The 26,508-nt window shown below is 48.5% G+C and overlaps 1 protein-coding gene across 5 annotated transcripts in view; it reads right to left on the bottom strand.

Annotated features, from left to right (window-relative positions):
* The window catches only part of EXOC6B (exocyst complex component 6B), a 254,536-nt gene that overhangs the window by 129,077 nt on the left and 98,951 nt on the right, over positions 1–26,508 (bottom strand). For all 5 annotated transcript variants that reach the window (XM_085059335.1, XM_085059336.1, XM_085059337.1 and 2 more), the window contains 2 exons: positions 16,652–16,828; positions 7,639–7,707 (listed from right to left, as the gene is read on the bottom strand). In XM_085059335.1, coding sequence (XP_084915461.1) covers positions 7,639–7,707; positions 16,652–16,828 — 246 coding nt within the window. The remainder of the gene's footprint in view (positions 1–7,638; positions 7,708–16,651; positions 16,829–26,508) is intronic.

Genomic DNA, 26,508 nt, shown 5'->3' with positions numbered 1-26,508 from the left:
GTGCCTTATCAATGCAGCGCACAAAGCTCTGCTGAGCTATCTGCCTGCAGCAGGCACTGAGAAATGCCAGGACAGCCGCAGAGTGACTGGGATGGGCGAGAAGGTGATGGAGACAGAGGGATTGTTGGAGGCTGTGTGCCCCTCCTTTATGAAATTAAAAAAAAACCCCAAAAAAAAGTCACCTCCCCCCAAAAAATACCTCCAAAAAATCAACTCCCCCCCCAAAAAAAACCCCACAAAAGTTGACTCCCCCCCAAAAAACGCCAAAAAAAGTCAACCTCCTACAAAAAAAAAACTAAAAAAGGCAACCCCCCTCCCCAAAAAAGCAAAAAGAACCCCAAACAAACAAAAAACACAAAAAGAAAAAACCCAAAACCAAATCAAAGAGAAAGAAAAAAAACCCAAAAGCAAATCGGAGAGAAAGAAAAAATAATAAAAACAGGTTTTAAGGAAACCGAAGCCAAACTAGAAAGAAGGAAAAAAAATATTTAGCAAAATGTTAAGAAAGAGGTTTTAAGGAAAGCAAAACCAAACCAGAAAGAAAGAAAAAGAAATTTGAAAAGATACGTTTCAAAGAAACTAGAGCCAAACTAGAAAGAAAGAAAAATTTAAAAAATAGGTTTTAAAGAAACCAAAACTAAACCAGAAAGAAAGAAAAAAAGGTTTTAAAGAAACCAAACCAGAAAGAAAGAAATATTTAAAAAATAGATTTAAGGAAACCAAAACCAAACCAGAGAGAAAGAAAAAAAAATTTAAAAAATAGGTTTTAAAGAAACCACAACCAAACCAGAAAGAAAGAAAAAAAAGATTAAACAGTAAGTTTTAAAGTCCCCAAAGACACTGAGGGAAAAGCTGACAATCCCAGCTCTGAAACAGAAGCGAAGCACAGACTTTTCATGGTGGGGTTTGTGCTGCAGGGTGGGATAAAGGAACAAGTGGAGCTGCAAAGGGGAAAAATGAGGTTTCATCTGCAAGACAGGGGTGGGTGACTCTCTTTTTTGGGGTTGTGCTTCCCAAAGAGCTTCTGTGCCCTGGAAGAACTGGAATGGTTTCTCCCATTAGCAAAGAAGAAATGTTTGTGCTGGGGATGCTGAGCCCTTCTGCAGGGTGGGCAGGGAGTGGGAGATGAGCTTCCCTGCCTCATTCCAATCCCAAAAAAATGGCAGGAAAAGGAGGATTTGGTCAGGCAGCTCCACCAGCAGCCCCATGGATGAGCTGAGCGCCCCCATTCCAACCCCCAAAAAAGGCAGGAAAAGGAGGATTTCAACAGGCAGAATCACCAGCAGCCCCATGGATGAGCTGAGCTCTCCCTGCCCCATCCTGATCCCAAAAAAAAGGCAGGAAAAGAAGATTTGGTGAGGCAGCACCAGCAGCACACTAGTGAGAGGAATTAAAACCCAAGGAATGATTGCAGTGCAGGGCTGGGAGGAGAACCAGGATCCAACCCCAGATCCCAATTCCAATGGAATCTGCTCCACACGGCCATCCAAGGTGGGAATTCCACGGGCTCTCCTTGGGCCCAGGGACCCTGAGCAGCAAAACCTCCCAATCCCAGCGATAATCCCAAAAGAAAACCTTGTTTCCCTTCCCAAGGCTGCGCTGGCTCTGCACTGAGAGATACAAAAGTTGTCCTTCCCTAGAATTCCCAAGGAGAGCTGCTCCAAATGGATACAGACTGTCCACACTTAGAGATATTCCTACACCCATTTGTTTCAGTCAAACAGGGGGGCTATTATTAACTGCACTTTTTTTTTTAACCTTTTTAATGCATTTTGTGCATCAAAGCAGCTCGAGGGTTGCCGAGGGTTGGGGGAGAAGCAGCGCAGATAAAAATGTCAGTGGTGAGATAGGACAAATTTATAGTAAATACTTTCAGCTCCCATTTATCTAAATTATCCAGCTCTGGATTCTCCAGGAATACTTCCCCAGCTCCAGTTTTTTTTTCTCCAGCCTGTTTTCATCTCAGATTTTGTTCCCTTTTTCTTTCTGGCTTGTTGGGGTTTTTTTTATTTTGGTTTGTTTTTTTTTTTGGACACTTGTTCTTTCCCCTAAAACGACCCCTTTGTAGCTGGGATCAAAGAGCTGGGAGTGTCAATCCCAGTGTCTTCGGGAACATGTGAAGAACCTCAAAGTAATTGGGAAGCAATTAGCACAAAGCTCCAAAAACCCACCCTGTTAGCCGGAATGAGCGAAACGGGAGGGGCGCAGGGACTTCAATCACCCTCAGACCACTTTTTGGGAGCACCTTCCGCACAGCCCACTCTGCCTGCAGTTTTTTTAGCTGTTTTTTCTTGTTCCTTTCAGCTGGGGGTTCTCTCTTTGCTTTCTGCCCCGCTTGCAGCTTGCCGGGAAACATGAAACACAAAACTGCTTTTCATTTTCTGTTGTGGATCCCGTGCCTTGGAACGCCTGGAAAGCCACGGCAGCTGCTGAGATGCTCCTGCAGATAATCCAGCTGGCCCAGGCCTCACCTTGCCTCGTTTATTTTGGATATTGATCAAAGCAGCCCTGGTGTTACACAGGCTTTGGTCGTGAAGGATCAGCCCACCAATGGCAAAGCCCTGCCACGTTCTGGGGTTATCCTTTAAATCCTAATATTGGCATTTTCCACAGGGAAAGAAAGGGGATGGACTGATCCCAGCAGAGCCCCAGCAGGCTGCAGGTGAATGTCCTGAGCACTGAGCTCAGCGTCAGCTTGAGCCAGGCCAGGCTTTGGCCAACTGACCTGCAATCCCCACGGATTTGCTGCCAGTTCCCCTCCTGGAATCATTCATGGATCCCCAGACTGGTTTGGGATGGAGAGACTGTAACGATGATCCCATTCCACCCCAACCTCCCGCTGCCTCAGGCTGCTCCAAGCCCTGTCCAACCAGACCTGGGACACTTCCACCTGAATCCAACACTCCTGGCACCCAAATCCCACCCAAACCCCACCCTAGCCACGCTTCCAGCTTCTCTTTTTTTCCTTTTCCCAGGAAAAGTTCAGCACACCTGTGTGTGACATCCTGAGGATCCCACTGAGGTGGTTCTGTGGCTCCAACCTGCACCCAAAACCTTTTTTCCTGCAATCCCAAGGGGATTTGCTGCAGGCAGAACTCACAGACAAGGTAAGGACTTGTTGATTCAGGGACATAAACCCCAAATCGTGGAATTGTCTGAGGAAAGCAGGAGCTGCACACATAGAAAACCTGAATGAAACAACACAAACCCACTTGTGGGATGTTTTGTGTGATATCTGTAGAGATCCAGACCTTCCCCACTCCTGTTGCTCCCTCAGGATAGCTCAGGCAGCCCTGAGGCAGAAAGCCCAGGAGAGGGATTGGGATGAACAATCCCATAAAACATCCCAGGAGAGGGATTGTGATGAGCAATCCCATAAAACATCCCTGGAGAGGTTGAAACACCCTATCCCTGAGAACAGAACCTGGGCTGGGCTTGGTGCTCAGGGTCAGCTCCAGTCTTGGCCAACTGACCCCAAAATCCCCTAGATTTGCCACCTCAAACCTCCCACAGAACCAGCAGTGGTTTGGGATGGAGACCCTCAAGATAACAGGATTTTCGTGCGATATCTGCAGAGATCCAAACCCTCCCCACACCCATCTCTCCCTCAGGACAGCGTCAGGCAGCCTCTTCCTCCCCAGGAAAGGGATTGGGATGAATAATCCCATAAAACATCCCCGGAGAGCCTGTCCTGTCCCGGACAAGGTCCAGCTCTCAATTAACCCCCGCCTGCCCTTCCTTCACTTTCTTTCCCCCTGCTCTGCCCTTCCTGCCAAAGTTCAGCGTTTCCTGGAAAAGCCTCGGTGCCTGTTGGATGTTGTCCTTCGCCTTGGTTGCCGAGGGAAGGATTTGTAGGATTTACAGGTGCCTGGCCCCTCTGGAAGCCCGTGACCGTGGGCTGACCCCCCGCTACAATATGTGAACTCCTGCCCCGCTGATAAGGCTGCCAGATAGGAGAAGGAGTTTGCAAATAATCCTTTGGGAATTTATAAGCAGCGCAGCCATAAAACCGAGGTGACTGGAAGGTCGGTTTCACTAAAAATAATAAATATCTCAATGTTTATTCAACGTGGGCCTTTTTAACTGCGGGCCAAGCTCTGAGATAACGCCATTGTAAATGACAAATATTGGGAGTTTTGGGGAACTATTACATTATGATCCTTCCGTCTGACACGGCCAGGGTTCTGCAGGATCTCGGACATTGTTCAGCCCGAGCTGGCCTGGAGAGCCAGGCCAGGATTCCAGCCCAGGTCAGGGAAAGGGCACTGTGCTGCTCAGGAGGTTTTTTCTCCTGCTCCCAGCTCCCTCAACACCTTCCTTGGAGCTCTGCTCGGGATTTCTGCTTGTTTTTCATTCCCATTCCCGATTTTAGGGGTTTTGGGGCTGGGAAAGTGTAGGAGGAATGGGAGCTCTGGCTGCTGCCAGCTCAGGATGGGGATAGAGGGTGCTGAGCTGCTGCACTGGTTTAAGCTCTCCATGGAATCCCTGAGGTGGGAAAAATCCTGAGACTGAATCCAAGGATTCCCAGCACTGCCCTGATCCACATCCCCAAGGATCTGGAATCCCTCCAGGCATGGGGACTCCACCAGGGCTGGAAAACCTTCTCCATAAAGGAATTCTCCAAATATCCAACCTAAACCTTCCCTGGCTGTTCCCTCTGATCCCATCCCGTGTTCCCTGCAGCAGCAGCCCCTCGAGTCAGGGGTTGTAGGAACAACAGGGTTGTAGGGTTTTTGGGCTGGGAAAGAGCAGGAGGAATGGCAGCTCTGGCTGTTTCCAGCTCAGGATGGGGACAGAGGGTGCTGAGCTGCTGGCACAGAACTCCTGCACTGGTTTAACTTCCCCTGAAGTGGGAAAAATCCTCCAAGACTGAATCCAACCATTCCCAGCATTTCCAGGGCCATCACTGATCCACATCCCCAAGTGCCACAAACACAGGGATTTGGGGGATTTGAAATCCCTCAGGGATGGGGACTCCACCACAGCTGGAAAACCTTTTCCATGAAGGAATTTTCCCAATAGCCAACCTACTGGTTTTCTGCTCCCATTCCCTCTGATCCCATCCTGTGTTCCCTGGAGCAGCAGCCCCTTGTGTCAGGAGCTGCAGAGACACCACCATGCAGCTCCTGCACCATTCCCACCTCCAGGAGGACACAATCCCACCTGGATCCATCCCACAGGTCTGCTGCTTCCCCTGGCACATTTCTGAGGATCAATCCCTATTTCTGATTAAAAAGACAACAACAACAACAACAACAAAAAAACCAAAAAAAACAAACAAACCAGCCCACACAACAGTGCAGAAACAAAACCATTTCTGGTATGACCAGCAAAGCAACTCCATGTCCCAGCCTTGAAATCCAAGGTATCCAACCATCTGGAATGTCCAAAACTGCTCCATCCACCAGCAGAAGCTGCTGACCCTCCTCAGAACACCTTTATGGACAATCACACCATCAAATCCAGGTTAAATCCATATTAAATCCATATAAAATCCATATTAAATCCACATTAAATCCATATCAAATCCACTCCCTCATGTTAAACCGACTCACAGGAGCCACTCCAACAGGATTCCCAAGCCTGTTTCCATTATCCACACCCCTCCCTGAAGTTTCCCCCAAATAAAGTGGCACTTTCAGACCTCCCCAGCCTTTCAGCTCCCTCATAATTCCCAATTAACAAAGTCCAGCTCCGGCTCCCAGCTCCACCTCGGAGCAGGAGGGTTTCCTCCAAGATAAACACAGCCACACATTTTGGGGAAGGGAATTTCTCATTCCAAGAAAATCTCACGGCAACGGGGCCAAATGACCTAATTATGACCAGATGAGGGGCACAAAAAAGAGATTTTATAGGAATGGCGTTTCTGACAGTTCTTTTCCTTCGGCAAAGCCGTGTGGATTGCTGGAGACGCCGGGAAGTGGAAAACAATTCCCTCTCAAGGCTGGGAAGGGAGGGAAGCTGTGGACAGAGAGCTCCTTTCATCTCCTGCCTGGGCTTTGGGTTGGCCAACCACAGGGAAAGGACTCACAACAGCTCCCGGGCTCCAAAGGCCCTGGAAAAGGGATGCAGGTTCTTGGGAATGGCAGATTCCAGGCTTGGATAATGCTGGAAAAATCCCAAAAGTGAAAAGGTGAAGGATAAGCTCCAAAGGTCCCTAAAATGGATGAGACCCCACAGGTTCCTTGGATCAGGAGATTCAAGGCTTGGATGCATTCCTGAAATTCAGAGTTGGAGGGTGAGCTCCAAATGTCCCTAAAAAAGGATGCAGGTTTTTCGGAATGACAGGTACAAGGCTTGGATAATGCTGGAAGAATCTCTGGAATTAAAATTTGGAGTGTGAGCTCCAAAGGTCCCTAAAAACAGACGAGACTCCACAGGTTCCTTGGATCAGGAGATCCAAAGCTCAGATGCATCCCTGAAAATCAGAGTCTCTAAAAAGGGATGCAGGTTCTTGGGAATGGCAGATTCAAGGCTTGGATAATAATGGAATCATCCCTGAAATTAAAAGTTGGACAGTGAGCTCCAAAGGGCCTGGAAAAGGGATGCAGACTCCACAGGTTCCTTGGATCAAGAGATTCAAGGCCTGGATGCTGCTGGAAGCATCCCAAAAATGCAGAGTCAGAGGATGAGCTCCAAAGGTCCCTAAAACTAGATGCAAACTCCACAGGTTCTGTGGATCAGGAGATTCAAAGCTCAGATGCATCCCTGAAATTCAGAGTTGGAGGGTGAGCTCTAAATGTCCTGGAAAAGGGATTCAGGTTCCTTGGATCAAGAGATTTAAGGTTCAGATGCATCCCCAAAATTAAAAGTTGGAGGGTGAGCTCCAAAGGGCCTGGAAAAGGGATGCAGGTTCTTTGGAATAGCAAATTCAAGGCCTGGATAATGCTGGAAAAAAATCCCTGAAATCCAGAGTTGGAGGCTGAGCTCCAAAGGTTCCTTATCTGCCTTCCCTATAAATTTATAATTAAAACAATCAGAAATTGATTTAAAACCCAAAATTGCCAGGAGGCAGCCCATGGAAGCCAGGAAGGTTCTGGAACAGCTCAGAGGGACAACTTCCTGTCAAAAAATGAACCCAAAACACAACTGGACCAGATTTTTCCAAGATGAGGAATTTGGGAGTGATCCATGCAGGGGTGGGTTTGGGGATGGCAGCAAAGCTGCTCCTGCCAGGCAGAGTTTGGAGGGCAGCAGAGTTCTCCAAAGTGCAGCAAATTATTCATTACGGAGCAATTCCTGCCCAAAACTCCACTATTTCCATGGAATAATGGAGTTATTGTATCCAAAGAGGAATTCTTGGAGAAAACAGCATCAGAATCCAACCAATTCCTGCCCAAAACTCTCCCATTTTCACAAAAAAACGAAATTACTGCATCCAAAAAGGAATTCTTGGAGGAAAATTAACCAACTAAGACACATAAATATATCAGAAATTCGGGATTTGGGACAGTTGGAGAAAATTCCCTTTGCATTTCTGTGCTCTGCAGGAAGCAACTCAAATTTGACCCAAATTCATCCGTTCCTGTCCGGTTTTCTCCCTCAGGGATGAACATTCCATGGATAAATGATGGAGCAGCAGATCCATGGAATTCCTGGATTTTTTGTTTTTTGCAGGAAAAGCCTGGAATTACTCACCAGCACGGAGTAGATGTGGAGGCATCGATAGACTGGGGAGAAATCCACCAAATCCTGAGCTCCAGGCACCTGAAACAGGGAGAAAATCCATAAAAATTGTGGAAAACACATCTGAGTCACCAAAATTCCATGGATAAATAAGGATAACTGCAAAAAATTTAAATATAGGTAAGGGGAGTTCAAAAATATCACAGGGAGACAAGTGAAATCCTAAAAAAAAAATCAAATATAAATAAATGCCACTCTAAAAAAATCACTTATAGGTGAAAATAACTGTAAAATTTCAATATAAATAAAGCCACTCAAAAAAATCACTTTAAGGCATAAATGACTCTTAAAAAAATCAAATATGAATAAAAGCCACTCTAAAAAAATCAAATGTAAAGAAGTTTCTCAGTAAAAAAAGAATCACTTTTAGCCGAGTGTAAATCTAAGAAATTCAAATATAAATAAATTTCACTCGAAATAATCACATCCAAGTGAGTGTGACTCTGAAAAAATCCCATTTAAATAAATGCCACTCTAAAAAAAAACATATTTAAGTGAAAGTATCTCTGAAAAAATCACATTTAAATGAGTGTCACTCTAATAAATCCCATCCAGGTGAGTGTAATTCATAAAAATTCCATCAATAAATACGGATAACTGCAAAAAATTTAAATATAGGTAAGTAGAACTCTAAACTATCACAGAGAGACAAGTGAAATCCTAAAAAAAAAATCAGATTTTAATAAATACCACTCTAAAAAATCACATTTAGGTGAGTGCAACCCTAAAAAAAATTCTCATAGAAATGAATGCCACTAGAAAAAATCATATTTAGGTGAATGAAACGATAAAAAAAATTCACATTTAGGTAAATGAAACTATAAAAAAATCCCATATAAATGAGCATCACTCAAAAAACTCCACTTTTAGGTGACTGCAACTCTAAAAAAATCAAATATAACTAAATTCCACTCTGAAAGATCACACTGAGATGAGTGGAACTCTAAAAATTTCAAATATAACCAAATTCCACACTCAATAATCACATCTACATGAGTGTAACTCTAAAAAATCAAGTATAAATAAGTTTATTACTCCAAAAAATCACTTTCAGGTGAGTTTAACTCTAAAAAAATCAACTATAACTAAGTTTATCACTCCAAAATATCAAAACATCATTTATGGATGAGTGTTGCTCCAGCAGGTTCAGCAGAGCAAACCCAAAATTCCAAGTGTGGAATAATCCATTGAATTCCCGAGATCTCCCAGAATATTTCGATTTTTCGGGGTTTGGAGGGAGGGAAAAATGTCCTTTAATGTTGGTTTTGCTCCACTGAAATCCCACTGAACGCTTGGCTCAGCGCAGATTCATTCCAACCAGAGAATCCAGAATCTCCTGGCAAAATCCCTGCTGCTCCTTATGCAACAATACAGGGGAAAAAAGGCAAAAAAAAGGCAAAAAAAGGCAAAAAAAAGGCAAAAAAAGAAAGGCAAAAAAAGAAAAAAAAAGGGGAAAATATGCAAAAAACAGGGGAAAAAACCAACTTATTCTTTAGATTTCCATTTCAATTTGGTTGAAGGCTCCGTTTGGGTTTTATTTTCCTTTTTTTTTTTCCCCTCCCAGGAAGAGGCGCCAGCACCTTTCAACAGGAAAGGGAATTTGGGAAGGGCGGGATGGAGGGAAGGAGAGATCAGAGGGGGAATTTGCATTCGAGAGAGTTTTTTGTGTCCTTTGGAGATTTTCCCTTTCAACTCCTTGGCCAAAAATCCCGGGAAAAGGGAGTGTTGGGGTGGAAAAAAGGGGGAAGAGATCAAAGGGATCGATGGACAGCACTGGGATGGTTGGTTTTTCCTGGTTTTTGAGGAGGCTGGAGGGAGGTGGGATGAAGGAAGGGGAGATTTGGGATCTCGGGGAGGATTTGCCAATCCCAAAGTGGGATCATCCTCGTCTGGAGACACCTGAGAGAAGGGAAAACAGGGATTTGGGGGATGGATCCCTGGGAAACGGGGAAATGGAGCTGGGAAAGGATCCCAGAGTGCACAGAAAATCGGATCTGGTGCTCCAGAGGGTTCTGGTTGGAGATGAAATGAGAAATCCCAGAATCCCAGGTTGGTTGGGGATGGAGGATCCTGAAAGGCCATCTGAGGTGATCCAGGATGGAATTCCCACATCTGCACCTTCACCTCCTGGAGCTTTTCTTGGAGCAGCCTGGGATAGCAGAAGTGTTCCTGTCATGTGGAAAATAGGGATTTTGTGGGATAAAACCCTATCTGACGTGGAACTGGAGTTGAAATGAGAAATCCCAGAATCCCAGACTGGTTTGGGATGGGAGTGACCCTAAATCCCAGCCCTGCCCTGGACAGGGACACTTCCAGCAGATTTCCTGCACCACCAGGTTGGGATGGGGAAGTTTTTGGGATCCTGAGGTGATCCAGGTGCTGCAGAATGGAATTCCCACATCTGCACCTTCAGCTCCTGCCCTGGGAGGTTTTCCTGGAGCAGCCTGGGATAGGGGAGGTGTCCCTGTCATGGAGGGGTGGAATGGGATGGGATTTAGGGTCCCTCCAACCCAAACCATCCCAGGATTCCCAGCTGACCCCACAACAAGGGCTCTGAACGTGGTTTATTCCTCTCACCAACAACTTTTCCTTTTCCCTTTTCCAAGACTTTCACAAGGCAACACTTCCACCGAGCTCATCCCAATTTTCCCTGTCTTCCTGCTCGTTTATTTTCCATTCCCAGCCTTCCCAAACTCCCCGAACAGCTCCCAAATCCCCATCCTAGCTCCCATGTGGACACAGCTTTATCCTCCTACATCCTCCTTCATCCTCCACTCACCTAAAGATGACTTTTAGAGTGGCCTTTATTTAAATGAAATTTTTCTTTTTTTTCGGATTTTTTTAAGGATTTTTTTTTAGGATTTTTTTTGTTTTAGGATTTCACTTACTCCTCCAGCATTAAGAGCCCTCAGCCTCCAGCTGGTGAAACTTCAAACACTTCAACCCTTCCAGCTCAGAAATCCGTGGAAAACCCTCGGAGATCCCTGGAGCAGCTCCTGCCCAGCGACCACCCAAACGAGGGGACAGCCCTGAGTCCATTCCGGGGTTTTTAGGGACAACGAATCTGTCATTCCTCCCCATCCCCATCAAAGCAGGCAACGTTTTCCAGGGAATTTGAATCCAGGATCAAACGGTTTTGCTCCGTTTGGATTCAGGACTCCAACTTGAACAGACTCCACAGAGAAATTGTTCTGATAAAGATTGAAAAAATCAGCATTTTGCCAAGAGAAGTTTGACTCCCCCAGAGAAATTCTTTCAAAGCAAGGATTTCAGGCTCTGATTTTTCTGGAGAAACTTCCAAGGCCACACACAGGCTCAGGAAAACTCTGCTGGGTCACTCTGCACATTCCCATCTCCATGAAAAGCTGTGGAATTCCTGATCCAGGAGCAGCAGGATCAGGCAGGGAAGGGCAAGTCCTTCACACAGGAAAGTTTGCTGCAAATAAAGCCAAATCCCCAAAACTGTCCTGAGGTTTTGTGCAGGGGAAAAATACAAGTAATCATATAAAAATTGTTACATAATAGATTCTAAAATATATAAATATTAAATAATTTAATATTAATAAATATGACATTAATAATGTATCTTATTTTATAATACAATAAATACTATTTCATAATATCTTTCAAGAAAAAAACCAAACAGACCAGCACTTCTGCACACACGGCTTTGTGGAACAAGAAATAGCAACCCTAATATTCAAAATCTTCCCAGGATATCCAATCCAGGGCTCAGAATATATGGAATATATGAAATTACATGCAGCAGAAGAACATGGAGCTGCTGGAGAGCCCAGAGGGCTTGGAGCAGCCTGGGACAGTGGGAGATGTCCCAGCCATGGATGGGGTGGAACTGATGATATTTAAAGTCCTTTCCATCCCCACCCACTCCATAATTCCATGAAATTCTCACTGTTACACACATTGCAAAATGAACCTGTCTAAAATCCCCAAATTCAGGCATTTATCTGATATTTCCATATTCACACACATCTCAAAATTCAGGCTCAGCACTGCAGCACTGCCTGCATCTCCCGAGCCACAGCTGCCCTGCCAGTGCTCCCAACAATCCATAAATCCCACATTTTTGAGCCTGCTGCCTCCCCTGCCATCCCCCTCCAGCCCAATCCCATTTTTTCCAGGCCTTTTGCTTTGCAGAACAAAGAATTCATTCATCTTGTCCCAAAATTTCCCGGTGCACACGACATCAGCTTCCCAAATCTCGTTCCCAAATCCTGCAGCAGGCACGTTCCCGGGGCTGGCAGCTCCAGAAACACCCAAACTCCTCCTGCAAGGGGGTTAACCATTCCTGCAGAGGGTTTAACCCCTGGAAGGCGAGTTGTCCATGGAAATGGGCAGCCCTGGCTGCCACCAGCACGAGGCTGGCTCGGAATTTAGGGATGCTGGCTCTGGATTTGGAGAATTCGGGATGTGAGGGTTGGAATCTCCGATCTTTGGCGAGGTTTGGTGTAAAAATATGAGGAAAGCACAGGGTTTGTCCCTCAGTGAGGGTGAAATCCCTCCAGACAGAACACCAGGAATTCCAGAGAACCTAAATCCACGAATTTGGGATTCCTGTTGTTTGGCAACCATGGATGAGCTGGGACAGGACAAGGAACCCCCAGGGCATGGAGCAGGGGGGACTGCAGGGGACACATTGCAGGAATTGTCCCTAAAACTGCTGCTGCCACCAGCGATGGCTCTGCACCAAGCCAGCCCTGCAATCCTCAGGATCTGGAGCTGCTGGAGAGAATCCAGGGAATGTCATGGAGCTGCTGCAGGGCTGGGAGAGCTGGGAATGTTCCCTGGAGAAGGGAAGGAGCCAGGGAGAGCTCAGAGCCCCTGGCAGGGCCTAAAGGGGCTCCAGGAGAGCTGCAGAGGGACTGGGGACAAGGCATGGAGGGACAGGAGACAGGGAATGGCTTCCCAGTGGGAAAGGGGAGCTTGGGCTGGGATGTTGGGAATGAGGGATTGCTGGCTGGGAGGGTGGGGAGGGGCTGGGCTGGAATTGCCAGAGCAGCTGTGGTGCCCCTGGATCCCTGCAGTGTCCAAGGCCGGCTTGGATCCACCTGGGATGCTGGGATGTGGAATGGGATGGGATTTAAGGTCCCTTCAACCCAAATCATTGTTCAGTCCAACAAATCCCATCTCTCTGGGCACCAGCAGCAGGGAAGGCATTTATCCCAGCCAAATTTACCTTATCCTGCATGGAATTTTTGCACAGACCAAACCTCTCTGTGGATTTGCCAAACCTCCTGTGGTCTCAGTATCCTTTGACCCTCCCAGTGTGTCCCACATCGGGGGAAAACAATTCCATGTATTCCTAGGGTGAGGAGGGTGTTGGGATATTGGAACACTGGAAGTGATCCTGCAGATTCCCTGGAGCAAACAGGCTCTGTCCGGAAAAATAGGAATTTTCCCAGATCCCAGATGTTCCCTGTGTAATTCCTGCCGGGAGCACACAGAGGTGGAGCTGATGGCATTGGATAAATCCATTCATCAGGGAAAGCCAGGAGAGCTCCCTGCAGTCCCTGTTCCTGCTCCCAAAAATCTGTAAGGAATCTCTGAAACTCCCTCAGAGTATTGCGCCTCATTCCCTGGGAAATGCCCAGAGCAGGATAGATCCAAAGTCCTGCTCCAGACAGAAAATATCTGGAATTTATGGATTTGTTCTCCAAACCCTCAGTTTTCCTGGGATGTCTTTCTCTGGAAATTCACTTCTGCCCCAGCAGAGCCCCAGGCTGGACTCAGCCCCTCCAGAGCCACCTGAGTGCTCTGGTTTGGGGACAAGAAGGAAAAGGGACAACTCAGAGTTCATCCTGCTGGGTTTCACACGATCCCAGAGGAGAAATGGCTGGAAATGGGAAGAATCTGGAAGAGCTTTGTGGTTCCCTGGATGGTTTTACTACAAAGGGAACTCTTGGCACCAACTGGGAGCTCCTGACTGGGAAATGTGGCTCCTCCTAAAACTGGACATCCATAAAACCCCGGGCTGGGCCTTTTCCACAGCTGTGCCCAACCTCTGGATCCCATTCCAGATGAGATTCCAGCTCAGGGAGGGATCTGAGCTCCACGGGAAAGTCTGGACTGTGGTGTGGCCCAAGTGGATAATGTCCTGTGTTTGTCCTCCTGCCAGAGCCACTCCAAGGGACAGCACTGTCCATGCTGGAGCCACCAGGACAACCCAAACCCTTCTGCTCTTCCTTCCCTTTCCAAGCTTTTCCTGGGAATTCTCTGCAGAGAAGGGGTTGTTCCACATGGGTGAGGAATATTGGGATCACAGCTCTGATGTGAGCTCTGTGCTCACAGACTGAGGGACCTCAGATCATTCCTGAGCAGAACAAATGACATTTTCCCACTTTTCCCTGCCTGTGCACCAGGACTGGGAGCTCTCCTGCCTGAACTTAAACTGGGACCACCCAGGATCCTCCTGTTTTCCATTCTGAGGTTTTCTCGGGAGGAGAATTCCCTGTTTCCTTGAGAAGTGTAGCCCAGCAGTCCTGAGGATGGACAGAGCCCAACCAAGGCCAAGTGTGCAGTCAGTGTAATTCCCTGTAATTCCCCAAACTGCTCCAGAACACTGGGAATGTGCAGGGAAAGACATCCAGGGAATTTCCACTCAAGACACTTTAAACCAATCATTTTAAGCACTGAGGATCAACTTTGGAGATTCCAATTGTGAATTAGTTATTCCTGTACACATCAATCATCAGGAGAAAAAGCTCTCAGGAGAAAAGTGAGGAATGACTCCATCGATGAGGAAAAGGGATGAGGAATTCCCCAAAATCCACCCTCAGCCTCCCCTGGCCCAGCCTGAGGCTGTTCTCTCTCCTCCTGTCCCTGTTCCCTGGAGCACAGCCTGAACCCCCGGCTGTCCCCTCCTGGCAGCAGTTGTGCAGAGCCACAAGGTCCCCCTGAGCCTCCTTTGCTCCAGGCTCAGCTCCTTTCCCAGCTCCCTCAGGAGTTCTCCAGACCCTTCCCAGCTCCATTCCCTTCGCTGGACACCTCCAGCCCCTCAGGGTCTCTCTTGTCAGGAGAGGCCCAAAGTTCGAGAGATTCCATTACCACCTGAGAGAATTCTTTGGGTCAATAAATAAATGGTTGCCATTCCAAAAAGAAAAATCTCCAGGAGGATTCACTCTGGGAGTAGGGACAGGATCCAGAGAAGGGCTGGAACTGTGCCAGGGGGATTTAGGTGGATATCAGGGAAAGATTCCTCATCCAGAGGATGCTGGGCACTGCCCAGGCTCCCCAGGGAATGGCGACATTCCCAAAGCTGCCAGAGCTCCAGGAGTGGTTGGAGAGCACTGCCAGGGGTGCCCAGGGTAGGATTGTTGGGGTGTCAGTGCAGGGCTGGGGTTGGACTGGATGATCCTCATGGATATTCCATGATTCCCATTCAGGATATTCCCTCATTCTACAACAATGGGAACTCAAAGCTCATCAGGAACAAACCACTCCCTGTTCCCTGCTGGCAGAAGGGGCTGTGGCTCTCCTCCATGGGGTGTCTCCAGGACCTCTGCCCATGTGGTCCTGGGGGTCTTGTGGTCACTGTCCCCTCCTCCTGCTCTTCATCACCACGGACAGCAGCCAGTGCCCACCCAGGGACAGGGACAGGGACAGGGACAGGGACAGGGACAGGGACAGGGACAGGGACAAGGACAGCCCCTCCTGCACATCCCCCCCCGCAGCATCACCCTTCCTGTGCCACCACAGCCAGAGATGGGAGTCACCTGCCTGAGATGGGGCAGAGCCATGGAATCATGGAATGGTTTGGGCTAGAAGGGACCTTAAATCCCATCCAGTGCCACCCCTGCCATGGCAGGGATAATTCCCACTGTCCCAGGTGGATCCAGCCTGCCCTTGGACACTGCAGGGATCCAGGGACACCACAGCTGCTCTGGCAATTCCAGCCCAGCCCCTCCCCACCCTCCCAGCCAGCAATCCCTCATTCCCAACATCCCAGCCCAAGCTCCCCTTTCCCACTGGGAAGCCATTCCCTGTCTCCTGTCCCTCCATGCCTTGTCCCCAGTCCCTCTGCAGCTCTCCTGGAGCCCCTTTAGGCCCTGCCAGGGGCTCTGAGCTCTCCCTGGCTCCTTCCCTTCTCCAGGGAACATTCCCAGCTCTCCCAGCCTGCCTCCAGCCCTGCAGCAGCTCCAGGGCCTCATTCCCTTTTTGCTGTAGGAATGAAGATCCCACCCAGAGGGCTCAGGGATGATCCCACAATTCCATCCCTCTGGAGGAAGTTGTGATCTCAGTCAGCTTTGGATGCACAGCAGCCACAGAAAGGAGGGAATTGATTAACAGGGAAAAGGCAGAACAGCAGCACAGAACCACCTTAACAACCCTGAAATTAAATTTCAAACTTGTCCCTAATCCACTCATGTCTGGTCCTGAGCTGTCACATCCAGGGTGACAAACACTCCTTAGGTCAGGGTGACAAACACCCTCCAGGTGAGGGAACAGCTGGAGCTGGAAAAATCTGTCGTTTTTTACATAAAAGGCTTCAACAAAAGAGAAAAAGCATCCAGAGGGGCACAAACAACTTCCCAAAAAGCCCAGGACATGGCTGCATCCAAAGGAATGATGGACAAGGAAGGAAGGAAGGAAGGAAGGACATTGAGGAATTCCAATTCCAAAGACAAACAGGGATAAATATCGCACAGAAAAGGCCAAGGATCTCATGGGCTATGGAGCAATTTCTCAGTGAAGGATGGACCAAGGTGCTGGGGACACTCTGGGATGGGCAGCTCTGAATCCTTCTGTGCTCAGCGTGGCAGCAAGAATAGCGATAAAACCATATGTGGTTTTATCGACACGACAAAATACCCAAATTCTGGGACACATCCCACCTTCTCCAGCCTCTTCCTCACCTGTACGCCCAGCAGGACCCCACAAGTGAGGAGCAAACCCCTTCAGGACATCCCAACCACCCCCCCAGCACCCAGCAGCCCTGCTTTGGTACCTCTTCCTCCTCATCCTCATCCTCCACATCCAGGATCCCCGAGTCCTGCTCCGACATGGGGCTGGTGTTCTTCACCTCCAGCTCGGAGCTGGCGCTGATCTCCTTCCTGGATTTCCTGCCGCCGCCGATCCTGGGCTGCTGGGACACGATGTTGTCCAGGTTCCTCTGCTGCTGGGCCTGCAAAACAACCACATTCCATTGAGGAATCCCACAGAATCCGCTGGGATTTCATTGGCTTTCCAGGCCACTCATGGAAAGAGACAAAGGCGGCAGAAACAAATGGAACCCAAACACTGCACCTTCTCCCCGAGCCCAGATATTCCAAGATCCATCAGAAAAACAGTCCAGGGATTATCCAACGATCCAAACACTCTCCCAACTCTTGACAACCCCAACTGCTGCCACATTGATCCATTTACGGCCCAGATGGGGTGATATTCACCATGTGGTGACTGTCACCGGCCCTCCCCAATCCTCACCCTTGGATCCATTCCTCTTTTCCAGCACAAAACATTCCACATCTGGAGCCCAGAGGCTCCTGAAAGCATTTTTGTGGGAGCCCGGGAGGGTTTAATTGCACGTTGTTGATGTGCAGAACGAGCTGTAAAAGGTACTCAAGGAAAATGCACTCGCCGGGATGGAGGGGAAGGGATATGTGGAGTTATTCCAGGGATTTTGGGGCTGTCTGGCGGTGGAGGTCAATGTGCTGCAAGAATTCCCTGCTTTTCCTTTGTGGAGCTCAAGAATTGACAGGAAACACAAATAACTGACAGGTTTAGCCCCAGTTGTTCAGAGTCGATTGAGTTCAAACTGAAGGACGAGGAATAGGAATGGCACAGACACCCAAGGGGTCTCCAAAAATCCCAGCCAAATCCCAGCCAAAAACAGGGAAAAAAGGTCAATCCCATGGATGTTGTGGTGCTGGACACGTGGCTTTGTGTGCTGGTGTAACTGGGAAATAAACACTCAGAAAAGCTGGAATTTGTACGGATTTAGACACAGATTTAGAGGATCTTGCCCGTGTTTTGGCTGTGGAATTTTTACAGATCAGAAGAAAGGTGTGTGGGAATCATGGAATCATGGAAGGGACAGTAAGGATCCTCTCACTCCATGTGCAGGGTTACCCTGGATACTCTGGAATCCTGTGATTCTATGAGGTGGCAAAAGGGGATCAACCCCTTCCCCTTGGAAATGTGACAGCCTGGATTGAGAAGGAAGCAGGAAAACCATAAATCCTGTCAATGACACCAAAGGAGAACTAGAACATTATTAATTGCTATTAAACATTGCTAATTGGTTTTGCTACCTGAACTGCAGAGAGCACAAAGCTTTATCTGCGTCCAAACCTCCCAGATTATTCCAACACTTGGAAGTTTTAATATCTCCCAAAAATAACTTGGGAGCAGCTTTTATTTTTTTTTTATCTTTCTATTTATCAGCCTCCAAGTCCCTTTGGAATCTCTCCCTGCGAAGCCAAACTCCACCAGGGATTGATCCCTGGAGTAATTCCTACATTTGAAGAATATTAAAATCCAAGCAGGGATATCCCATTCCTTGGAAAATCCACCTCAACAATCTCCTAACCCCGAGCACACCCAATCAGCTCTGAGTTAATTAACGAGCAGGGTAATTGAACCCAAAATTCCATGTACAGAGCTACCCCTGGAAGTGGCTGCTGCAGGAATTGGTGCCAATGCTGGGATTGGGATGAGTTCTCCCTGTGGGATGAGTTATCCCACGGCACAACCTTGACCTCTAGCGGTTGGAAAGCAGGAGTAGCCCTGCAGTTGATTTACTCCCAGTGCTCCTCCCAGCACGGCCAATTACAGAGATTCCTTCGGGGATGAATCCCAACAAAGGGAATTTTTGCAATCCCAAGCCCCAGAGGGAAAGGCCTGGGTGGACACTGCCCAGGACAAAGTTTCGCTCCCGCCGGCAGGACTTGAAGCCATCGAAGGGAAAAAGGGCATTTTTGGCCCAGGGAATCTCGGATTTCAGAGGCACCACTGCACAGAAAGGCCTTGCGCCATCCCATCAAGGGAATTAGGACTTCAAACAGGGAGGGAGCGTTGGGTCCTTCAGAAGAGAACACAACAAAGGCTCGGCTCCACCCTCACCCCGCCCAGCGCTGCCATCATTTCCCAACCAGCAGCATGAAGTTATAACCCCAAACCCACTGGAAATTCCCCCAAAAGCCAGCCCAGTGCACTCATTAAATGCACTGCTTATGTAATCCTCCTGCTGGAGAGAGGGGAGAATCAAAGAGTGGGAAAGGGCCGAGTTTGGGATGGAGCCCTGAGCTGGAATGGATCATTAACGAGGGTGGAGAGGCTGGAGAGCACGGCGGTCATGGGAGAGGGAAATTTGGGATAACGAGCTGGAGGAGGATGCTGCCAGCTCTGAGCTCTCCAGCATGGAATAATCAGAATTTCAGACTAGACATGGGATTGGGGTCACCACAGAATCCATGGAAATGCTCTCTGAGGACACCTGACTTTGGTCTCATAGTTGTTTTCCAACAGGGATTAATCTTCCTGCAAGGACACAAGCAGGTGTCAATACTGATAAGATCCAAAGCAAATATGGATAAGGTGGAATGAATCCCAGTTATTTAGAAATCAAGGAAATCAGTCCCTCTGAAATCGCTCCAGGAGCCCCACATGGGATTCACCCCCTGCACTTTGATTTTGCACTTTTAAGAGAAATAAACTGATTTATCAGAAGAATTTTGACCTGGACTGAAGTTCAAGGACCTGCTGGCAAAATCCCAGGATGGTTTGGGTTGGAAGAAACCTTAAAGATCATCTCATTCCACACCCAGGGACACTTCCCACTGTCCCAGGCTGCTCCAAGCCCCAATGTCCAGCCTGGCCCTGGATATTTCCAGGGATCCAGGGGCACCACAACCTGGCCAGGGCCTCCCCACCCTCTGAATGAAAAAAAAGGGAAAAAATGCACATTCCAAATTCCAGACATCCTCAAAAAGCAGCCAGAGGATGCTCCTCATGGCACAAAAGGTTTCCAGCCCACCAGGAGCAAACAGGACCTTAAGGAATCTTTTCCTTTCAGGACTTTTGGGAGAATTTTACATTAGACACGATTTTCCAAGGATTTCTGTCATAAAAAACAACCACTGGCCCCACAGTCAGTCAGGGGATGCTTGTTTCCTTCCATTTATGGGAACATCAGAGCCAAATCCCAAATGCAGCAGGAGCAGGAGCTCAGGATGAAGGGGTGACCCTGGATCCTGCACATTCCAGAAGGAATGGGAATGGCTTTTCCATCTCCAGCAGGGCATTCCCAACCCCCCAGTCCTGGCAGGAAACGATCTGGACTGAGGTGACCTAGAAGTGAGAAATATTGAATTTTCTGCAGCTTGGTGAAATCACTGAGGTTTCAGTTTCACCTTGAGGGAAAGGCAGAGCTGGGGGGAGGCACAGAGCAAGGAGCTTCGGAGAAATTTGGGATTATCCTAAGGAATTCCCTGCACCTCCCCAGGCTGGGGGTGCAGCAAAATTCCCATGGATTTGCCGTGGCACAGGAAGGATGGAATTTGGGATTTAGGGGTTCTGCTCCACATGAAGGCTCTGGAGGAGCCCAGGGAAGAAGCACCACATCAAAGGGCTCGAGGGATGGCAAATCCCATCCAAAATCCCCTCACCTTTTGGTGTGGTTTCCACAAAAACAAGGGCATTTTGGGGTTATCCTGTGAAATTATGTCTATTATCCAGGATCATCAATCTCCTGCCTCGCTCTGCTCCACAGGAACAAAAAAAAAACAGGAAAGCCAAGGTCTGTTCGTAGCTGATGTTGTGTTTAGGAATGAAACACCAAGTGTTGGATTCATGGGGGTGAAGTTCCATTTAGGAATAAAGCAGGGAGTGTTGGGCTCATGATGTGAAATTCATTTAAGACTAAAGCAGGGAGTGTTGGGTTCGTGGAAGTGAAATTCCATTTAGGAACGAAACACAGAGTGTTGGGGTCATGGTGAAGATCCATTTAGGAATAAAGCAGGGAGTGTTGGGTTTGTGGGGGTGAAGTTCCCTCCAAGCACAGCTACTTCCCCCAACCACAGCAGTCTGGAAGACCAGGACTTGGTCCATTCCATTCCAGATGGAATGATGGAACATCCCCATCATTCCATCAGGGCAGAATTCCCAGTTCCTGACAGGAATTCTCTTTCCAGGAGAAGCAAAGGCACCTTTCCCCCTCTGGGGTCAGGGTTACGTCAGTGAGCCATTTTTGGGGACTGAGGTTGCTCCAGGAGACCTTCCAGGAGACCTGGGACACTGGGAGGTGTCCCTGCGATGGAACTGGAGGGTCCTGAAGGTTCCTCCCAACCCAAACCATTCCACGATTCCCAGCCCTCAAAACAAAGGACTTTCCTCAGCATTCCAGGATCCATCCTGAAAAAACTCCCACAAGCTTGGGAACGGCAACTCCACCTTCCCCACCCCTCACAACCCAGCTGAGCCAAAAACAAACCCCACGTTCTGCAGGAAAAATTCCATGTATTGCCTGAAAACACCTGGACAAGTCACAGCTGAATTTTCCATAGCGGAATTTTTCCCAAAGTAACTCAATGTCCTATGATGGAGCAATCCCAAACCTTCACCCCAATGCCATGGGATCATTCCCAAAGCCATGGAGTCATTTCTGAAGCCATGGAGTCATTCCCAAAGCCATGGAGTTATTCCCAGTGCCATGGGATCATTTCCAAAATGATGGGATCATTCCCAAAGCCATGGGATCATTCCTGATGCCATGGGATTATCCCCAGAGCCATGGGATCATTCCCGACACAATGGGATCATTCTCAATGCCATGGAGTCATTCCCAAAGTCATGGGATCATTCCCAAAGTCATGGGATCATTCCCAATCCATGGGATCATCCCCAGAGCAGGCCATGGATTCCTCCACCCTAAGGAAAGTTGCTTTACCACCTCCAGGAGGAAGGAGCTTCTTTAAAACTCCAATATTTTGATTTTTCTAACTTCCCCTTGTTTTCTGCACCCGCTTGAGCCTCACCTCCCCTCACCTCCACCCACCAATATTCACTTCTGAGCAGAATCTAATGAGGTTTTTCCTGATGAGACATGAGATAAAGCCTGGGGAGAAGGGGCTGATGATTTAAAGGGAGCGAAGTCGGCTGTGGTTGGCTTTGGTGGTTTTGATTAGCTCCTGCTGGGAAGCTTTTACAGACCCTCTAATGGCCTGAGACACCCAATTTTCAAATATCATTTCCCAATATCCTCAGGAATGGGATACATACTCCTTATATGATCTTAGGGGAAAAAAAAAGGAATAAAAGCAAAGCGGCTACGGTGCGGAGGGGAAAAAAGAACATTAATAAAAAATGACAGCCGGGCTGGAGCTCTGCCAAAAAGCCATTCCAAAGTTCTGCAATCCCCCTCGGATCAGATAAAAGCAGGATTATTACTGCAAGGTGTAAACTCCTGCAGGATGGGGCTGAGCAGGGCTGAGCTCTGTGGGGTCACTGGGAACTCCTTATCAGAGCAATTTGTCAGAGGTTTGGCTGGCTAAGTTCTCCCTCAGATCAGGAAACCAAAAATGGGAGGGGTTTTGGTAAATAGAAGGAGTTTGGAAATGCAGTGTCTGAGGGGTTTGTTCTTCCCAGGGCCCTGCAGGGACTGAGGCTCAACTCCCACTCCTCATTCCCTAAAATGTCTCTTCCACCTCAGCCCATCCAGGGCTAAAACCCACCCCAGCACAGCTGATATTCCTAAATATCAATTTGGCTCAAATCTCGGGTTTTGGCATCAAATGTGGGATGAGAAAGATGCAATTCCTCCTTTGCTTTGCTCTCACCCCATGTTTTTTCCTCATCCCAACACTCCTGCTCCTTTTCCCAACCCATGGGATGAGCTCAGCCATATTCACATCCTTGGAGTCCATTGAGTAACTCGGTTAATTCATTTTTTCACACCAAACCTATTAAACCTCAGCTGTTTTTGGGGGAGGCTGCTCCATCCAGAGAACAATCCAGAACTCTCCCTTGCAAGGAGCTGTAAAAAGGAGTTTATCACATTAGGGTTGACAAAAAGCCTTGGGCAACCACAGCCTCGGGGGTCAGCTGCACGAGAAAAGCCATTTTTAAAGCACTCCTTTATGGCCAAAGTGTTGATTTACACTTCTGTGGGCTCCACATCCGTGGGCAGCTTCAAAGGGAGCTCAGCTGGGCGATTGCAGAGTTTATTTCTCACATTTGCACGCGGCGGAGGAGCCGAGAATGAGCTGGGGGGACTGGAAACAGCAGCAGCAGGAGGAGGAGGATGGATGTTCTGCAGGGAATTTCAAACACATGAAAAGCCCTGGCCTGACAACCCCAGAGCTCAGGGCTTTGCTCCAGCAGCTCCAGCGCTCGGGGAGATAAATGCTTTACAACAAACCGTGCAGGGAGGTGCTTTGATTCGCTCCTATCAACCATTTAAATCTCTTTTTCCAGCTGGGAGCACCCCTGGGTGAAACCATCAACCTGGAAGTGGTCTGGAGCTCCTCTGGATGAAATCCCCACCTGGGAGCTGCTGGATTGAGCTCTGCCTGCTCACACAGCCCCAGAGAGGCTCCTGTCCCCCCAGGAGACACAATTTTGACTCAAAGCTCAGCTGGAAACTCCCACAGGTCACTTTAACCTCTCCTGACTTGAACTTGTGGCCAAGCAAAGCCCTGGATAGGAGATGGAGGAGCAGAGGAATCCCAAAAGTGGTCCCAAAACACAGAAGAATCTCAAAACACAGAGGAATCTCAATCCAAACTGTTTCCAAAACACAGAGGAATAACAAGCAAAACTGATCATAAAACACAGAGGAATCCCAGCCCAAACTGATCACTGATCAAAACACAGAGGAATCCCAAAACTGTTCCCACAGCACAGAGGAATCACAACTCAAACTGGTCCCAAAACACAGAAGAATCACAAATCTGATCCCAAAACACAGAAGAATCCCAAAACTGTTCCCACAGCACAGAGGAATCCCAACCCAAACTGATCCCAAAACACAGAGGAATATTCCCAGCTCCAGCAGCAGGGAATCCCCAGCCCTCACCTCTCCTCAAACCCTCTGGGACTCTCCAGGTGTTGTCCCCACCCAACCTGGCCCGGGAAAGGTGGGATTCTCACCCTCTGGAAATTCCGAGGGAAAATGGATTCGATCTCATAGAAGGGGAAGGTGTTGGGCTGAACTTCCCAGGGTTTGATCCAGGGGGAATTCTGGAAAAACAACCAGAGCTGAGCCCTGACACCATCCAGGCTGATTCCAGCATTTCCCAAAGATTTTACTCCCATTTTCCCTTCCCACCAGCTGGGAAGTGCAGCCTTGGGAAGCTGCTGGTTTCCTAAGGAATTCCCTGCCCGTTATCCCTGTTTTCTGGGGCAGGAACTGCAGCACAGCAAGCTGCTCCCCCTGACAGGGATTATTGCTCATGGATGCTGTATCCTTTTCCCTGAGCACCCTGACCCTCCCAAAGTCACCCCAGGAGTCACCCCTGGTGCCTGGCCTGGCATGGAATCCTTGGATGGAATTCCTGTCTCCTGCTTTCCGTGGGAGTTCCCGAGGTGCTGTTTCACACTCCCTCCCCGGGCTCAGGCAGATAACTTTCCTTTCAAGATTCTGCTTTTGTTCCCATTTATCAGCCCGGGCTGGGCTGTTGAAGGATTCTGAGGGACTGGTCATGGTCAGAGCAGCTCCCTGAGATGGTTCCAAGTATCCTGGAGAACACAGGGACTCAGCAAATCCCAGGATAAAGCCCAGGGTGGTCAGTCCTGGACAAAACAGGATTTTGGCTTTTCCACAGGACAGCCTGGAAGTGTTTGAAATGAGATCTGGGAAGACCTGCAGAGACACTTTGGATCTAACTCAGACCTGCAGCCAGAATATCCTCAACCACTCCCACAATTATTTGGGATAACAGGATCCCAACAGGACACATTCCATGGCTGGAGATCTGGGAACACATTCAGTGCTGAGGGACAGAGACAGACTGAGTGTTCATCATTTCTGGGAAGAGTGCTGGACTAAAGGCTGTGCTGACATCCTAATTATCCTGTTTCCCATGGCACGGAGATGTTTTTCCAGGGATGAGCCACAGGTGCTCCCTGACAGTGCTGTGTGCTTCAGAGCTATGGACCAAAGCTAAATCCTCATGGAATGGTTTGGGATGGGAAGGACATTAAATCCCACCCATTCCACCCCATCCATGGACAGGGACAATTCCCATATTCCCAGGTGGATCCAAGCTGCCCTTGGACACTGCAGGGATCCAGGGGCACCACAGCTGCTCTGGCAATTCCAGCCCAGCCCCTCCCCACCCTCCCAGCCAGCAATCCCTCATTCCCAACATCCCAGCCCAACCTCCCCTTTCCCACTGGGAAGCCATTCCCTGTCTCCTGTCCCTCCATGCCTTGTCCCCAGTCCCTCTGCAGCTCTCCTGGAGCCCCTTTAGGCCCTGCCAGGGGCTCTGAGCTCTCCCTGGCTCCTTCCCATCTCCAGGGAACATTCCCAGCTCTCCAGCCTGGCTCCAGCCCTTGGAGCATTTCCATGACCTCCTCCAGACTCATTCCAGCAGCTCCAGGTCCTGCGGAATTTGGGATCCAGGGCTGGGCAGCTCTGCAGGTGAGCTCTCACCTGAGCAGGGCACAGGGACACAATTCCCACCTTTCCTGCTGCCCACGCTGTGGGATCAGCCCAGGGCACAGCAGGGTCTGGCTTGGGCCATTCCAGCCTCATCCACAACATCCCAAATCCTCCTCCCAGAGCTGCTCTCCATCCCTTTTTCCCCACCCAGCCTGGGTTTGTGCTGGGATTGCTCTGACCCAGAGCAGCTCCAGCCCTTGGCCTGCTGAACTTCCCAAGGTTCCCAACTCTTTGGGAATGACCACCCAGCCCATCCCTCATCCCTGAGTGTCCATCTGTCCACTCCACATCCGTCTGTCCAGTCTGGACACAGGGATGCCATACAGGACAGAGCCACACAGACCCCACTGGATCATGTCAGTCATTTTTCCCTTTTCCATCCAAACTGCAGCAGCAATCTGGGCAAGATCACAGTTCAAGGCTGAACCCCAAAATCCACAGAACCCCCAAGGATCATCCTGGGGAACAGAGGCAGCAGCAGCACCTCCACCTTCAGGAGATTTTTAAAAAATTATTATAAAAAAAGGAGAAATCCTCCTTGGAACAAAGCCCTTTTCATTCTGTTTAGGAATAACCCCTCTGGTTTTTTTGATGAGAAACCCACAAAGCAGCTGCCAAAGGGGTTGAGCCACAAAGAGCAGCTCGGCTGGGGAAGAACAAAATGGCTTTTTCAGGAATATTCATCTTCCCTGGGATCCCTGAGCTTTGGGGAGCAGCAGAAGAAAGCAGAGCATGGTTTGGTTAGTGCTGGTTTTAATTAATCCCAGAATTAGCCAGGCCCTGCCTCTCCCAGCACGGTGACTTGAAGGAATATTTAATCCCAATGTGAAAAGTTCCAGCTTTACAGAAGAGCTTCAATTTCACTTTGCTGCCTGCACTTCACAGAGATTCCTCTGATAATGGGAAATATTCTGTTGATAAATATATTTTTTTCTAAGCACTGAGGCGTGAGGGTTGGGGATTCAGAGAAGGGATTACAGCCGAGAAAAATGAAATTATACATTCAGCACTCAGCACTGCTCTCCAAAACCAACTCTCCCAACTGAAACCACTTTTTGTGGTCTTTTTTAACATAAAAATGAACTTAGTCAACACATTACATAATTCTCCTCTCCCACAGTATGTTCCCAGGACTTTTCTCCCTGCATCCATCAGTAATATTTCACTTGCACCACAATTTTTAGTGCTGAACCTAAAAAGAT

Source organism: Lichenostomus cassidix, chromosome 4, assembly GCF_008360975.1.
Source record: "Lichenostomus cassidix isolate B80296 chromosome 4, HeHo_3.0, whole genome shotgun sequence".
In the NCBI taxonomy this organism is placed as follows: domain Eukaryota; kingdom Metazoa; phylum Chordata; class Aves; order Passeriformes; family Meliphagidae; genus Lichenostomus; species Lichenostomus cassidix.
This window is presented reverse-complemented; position numbering and strand designations above follow the sequence as displayed.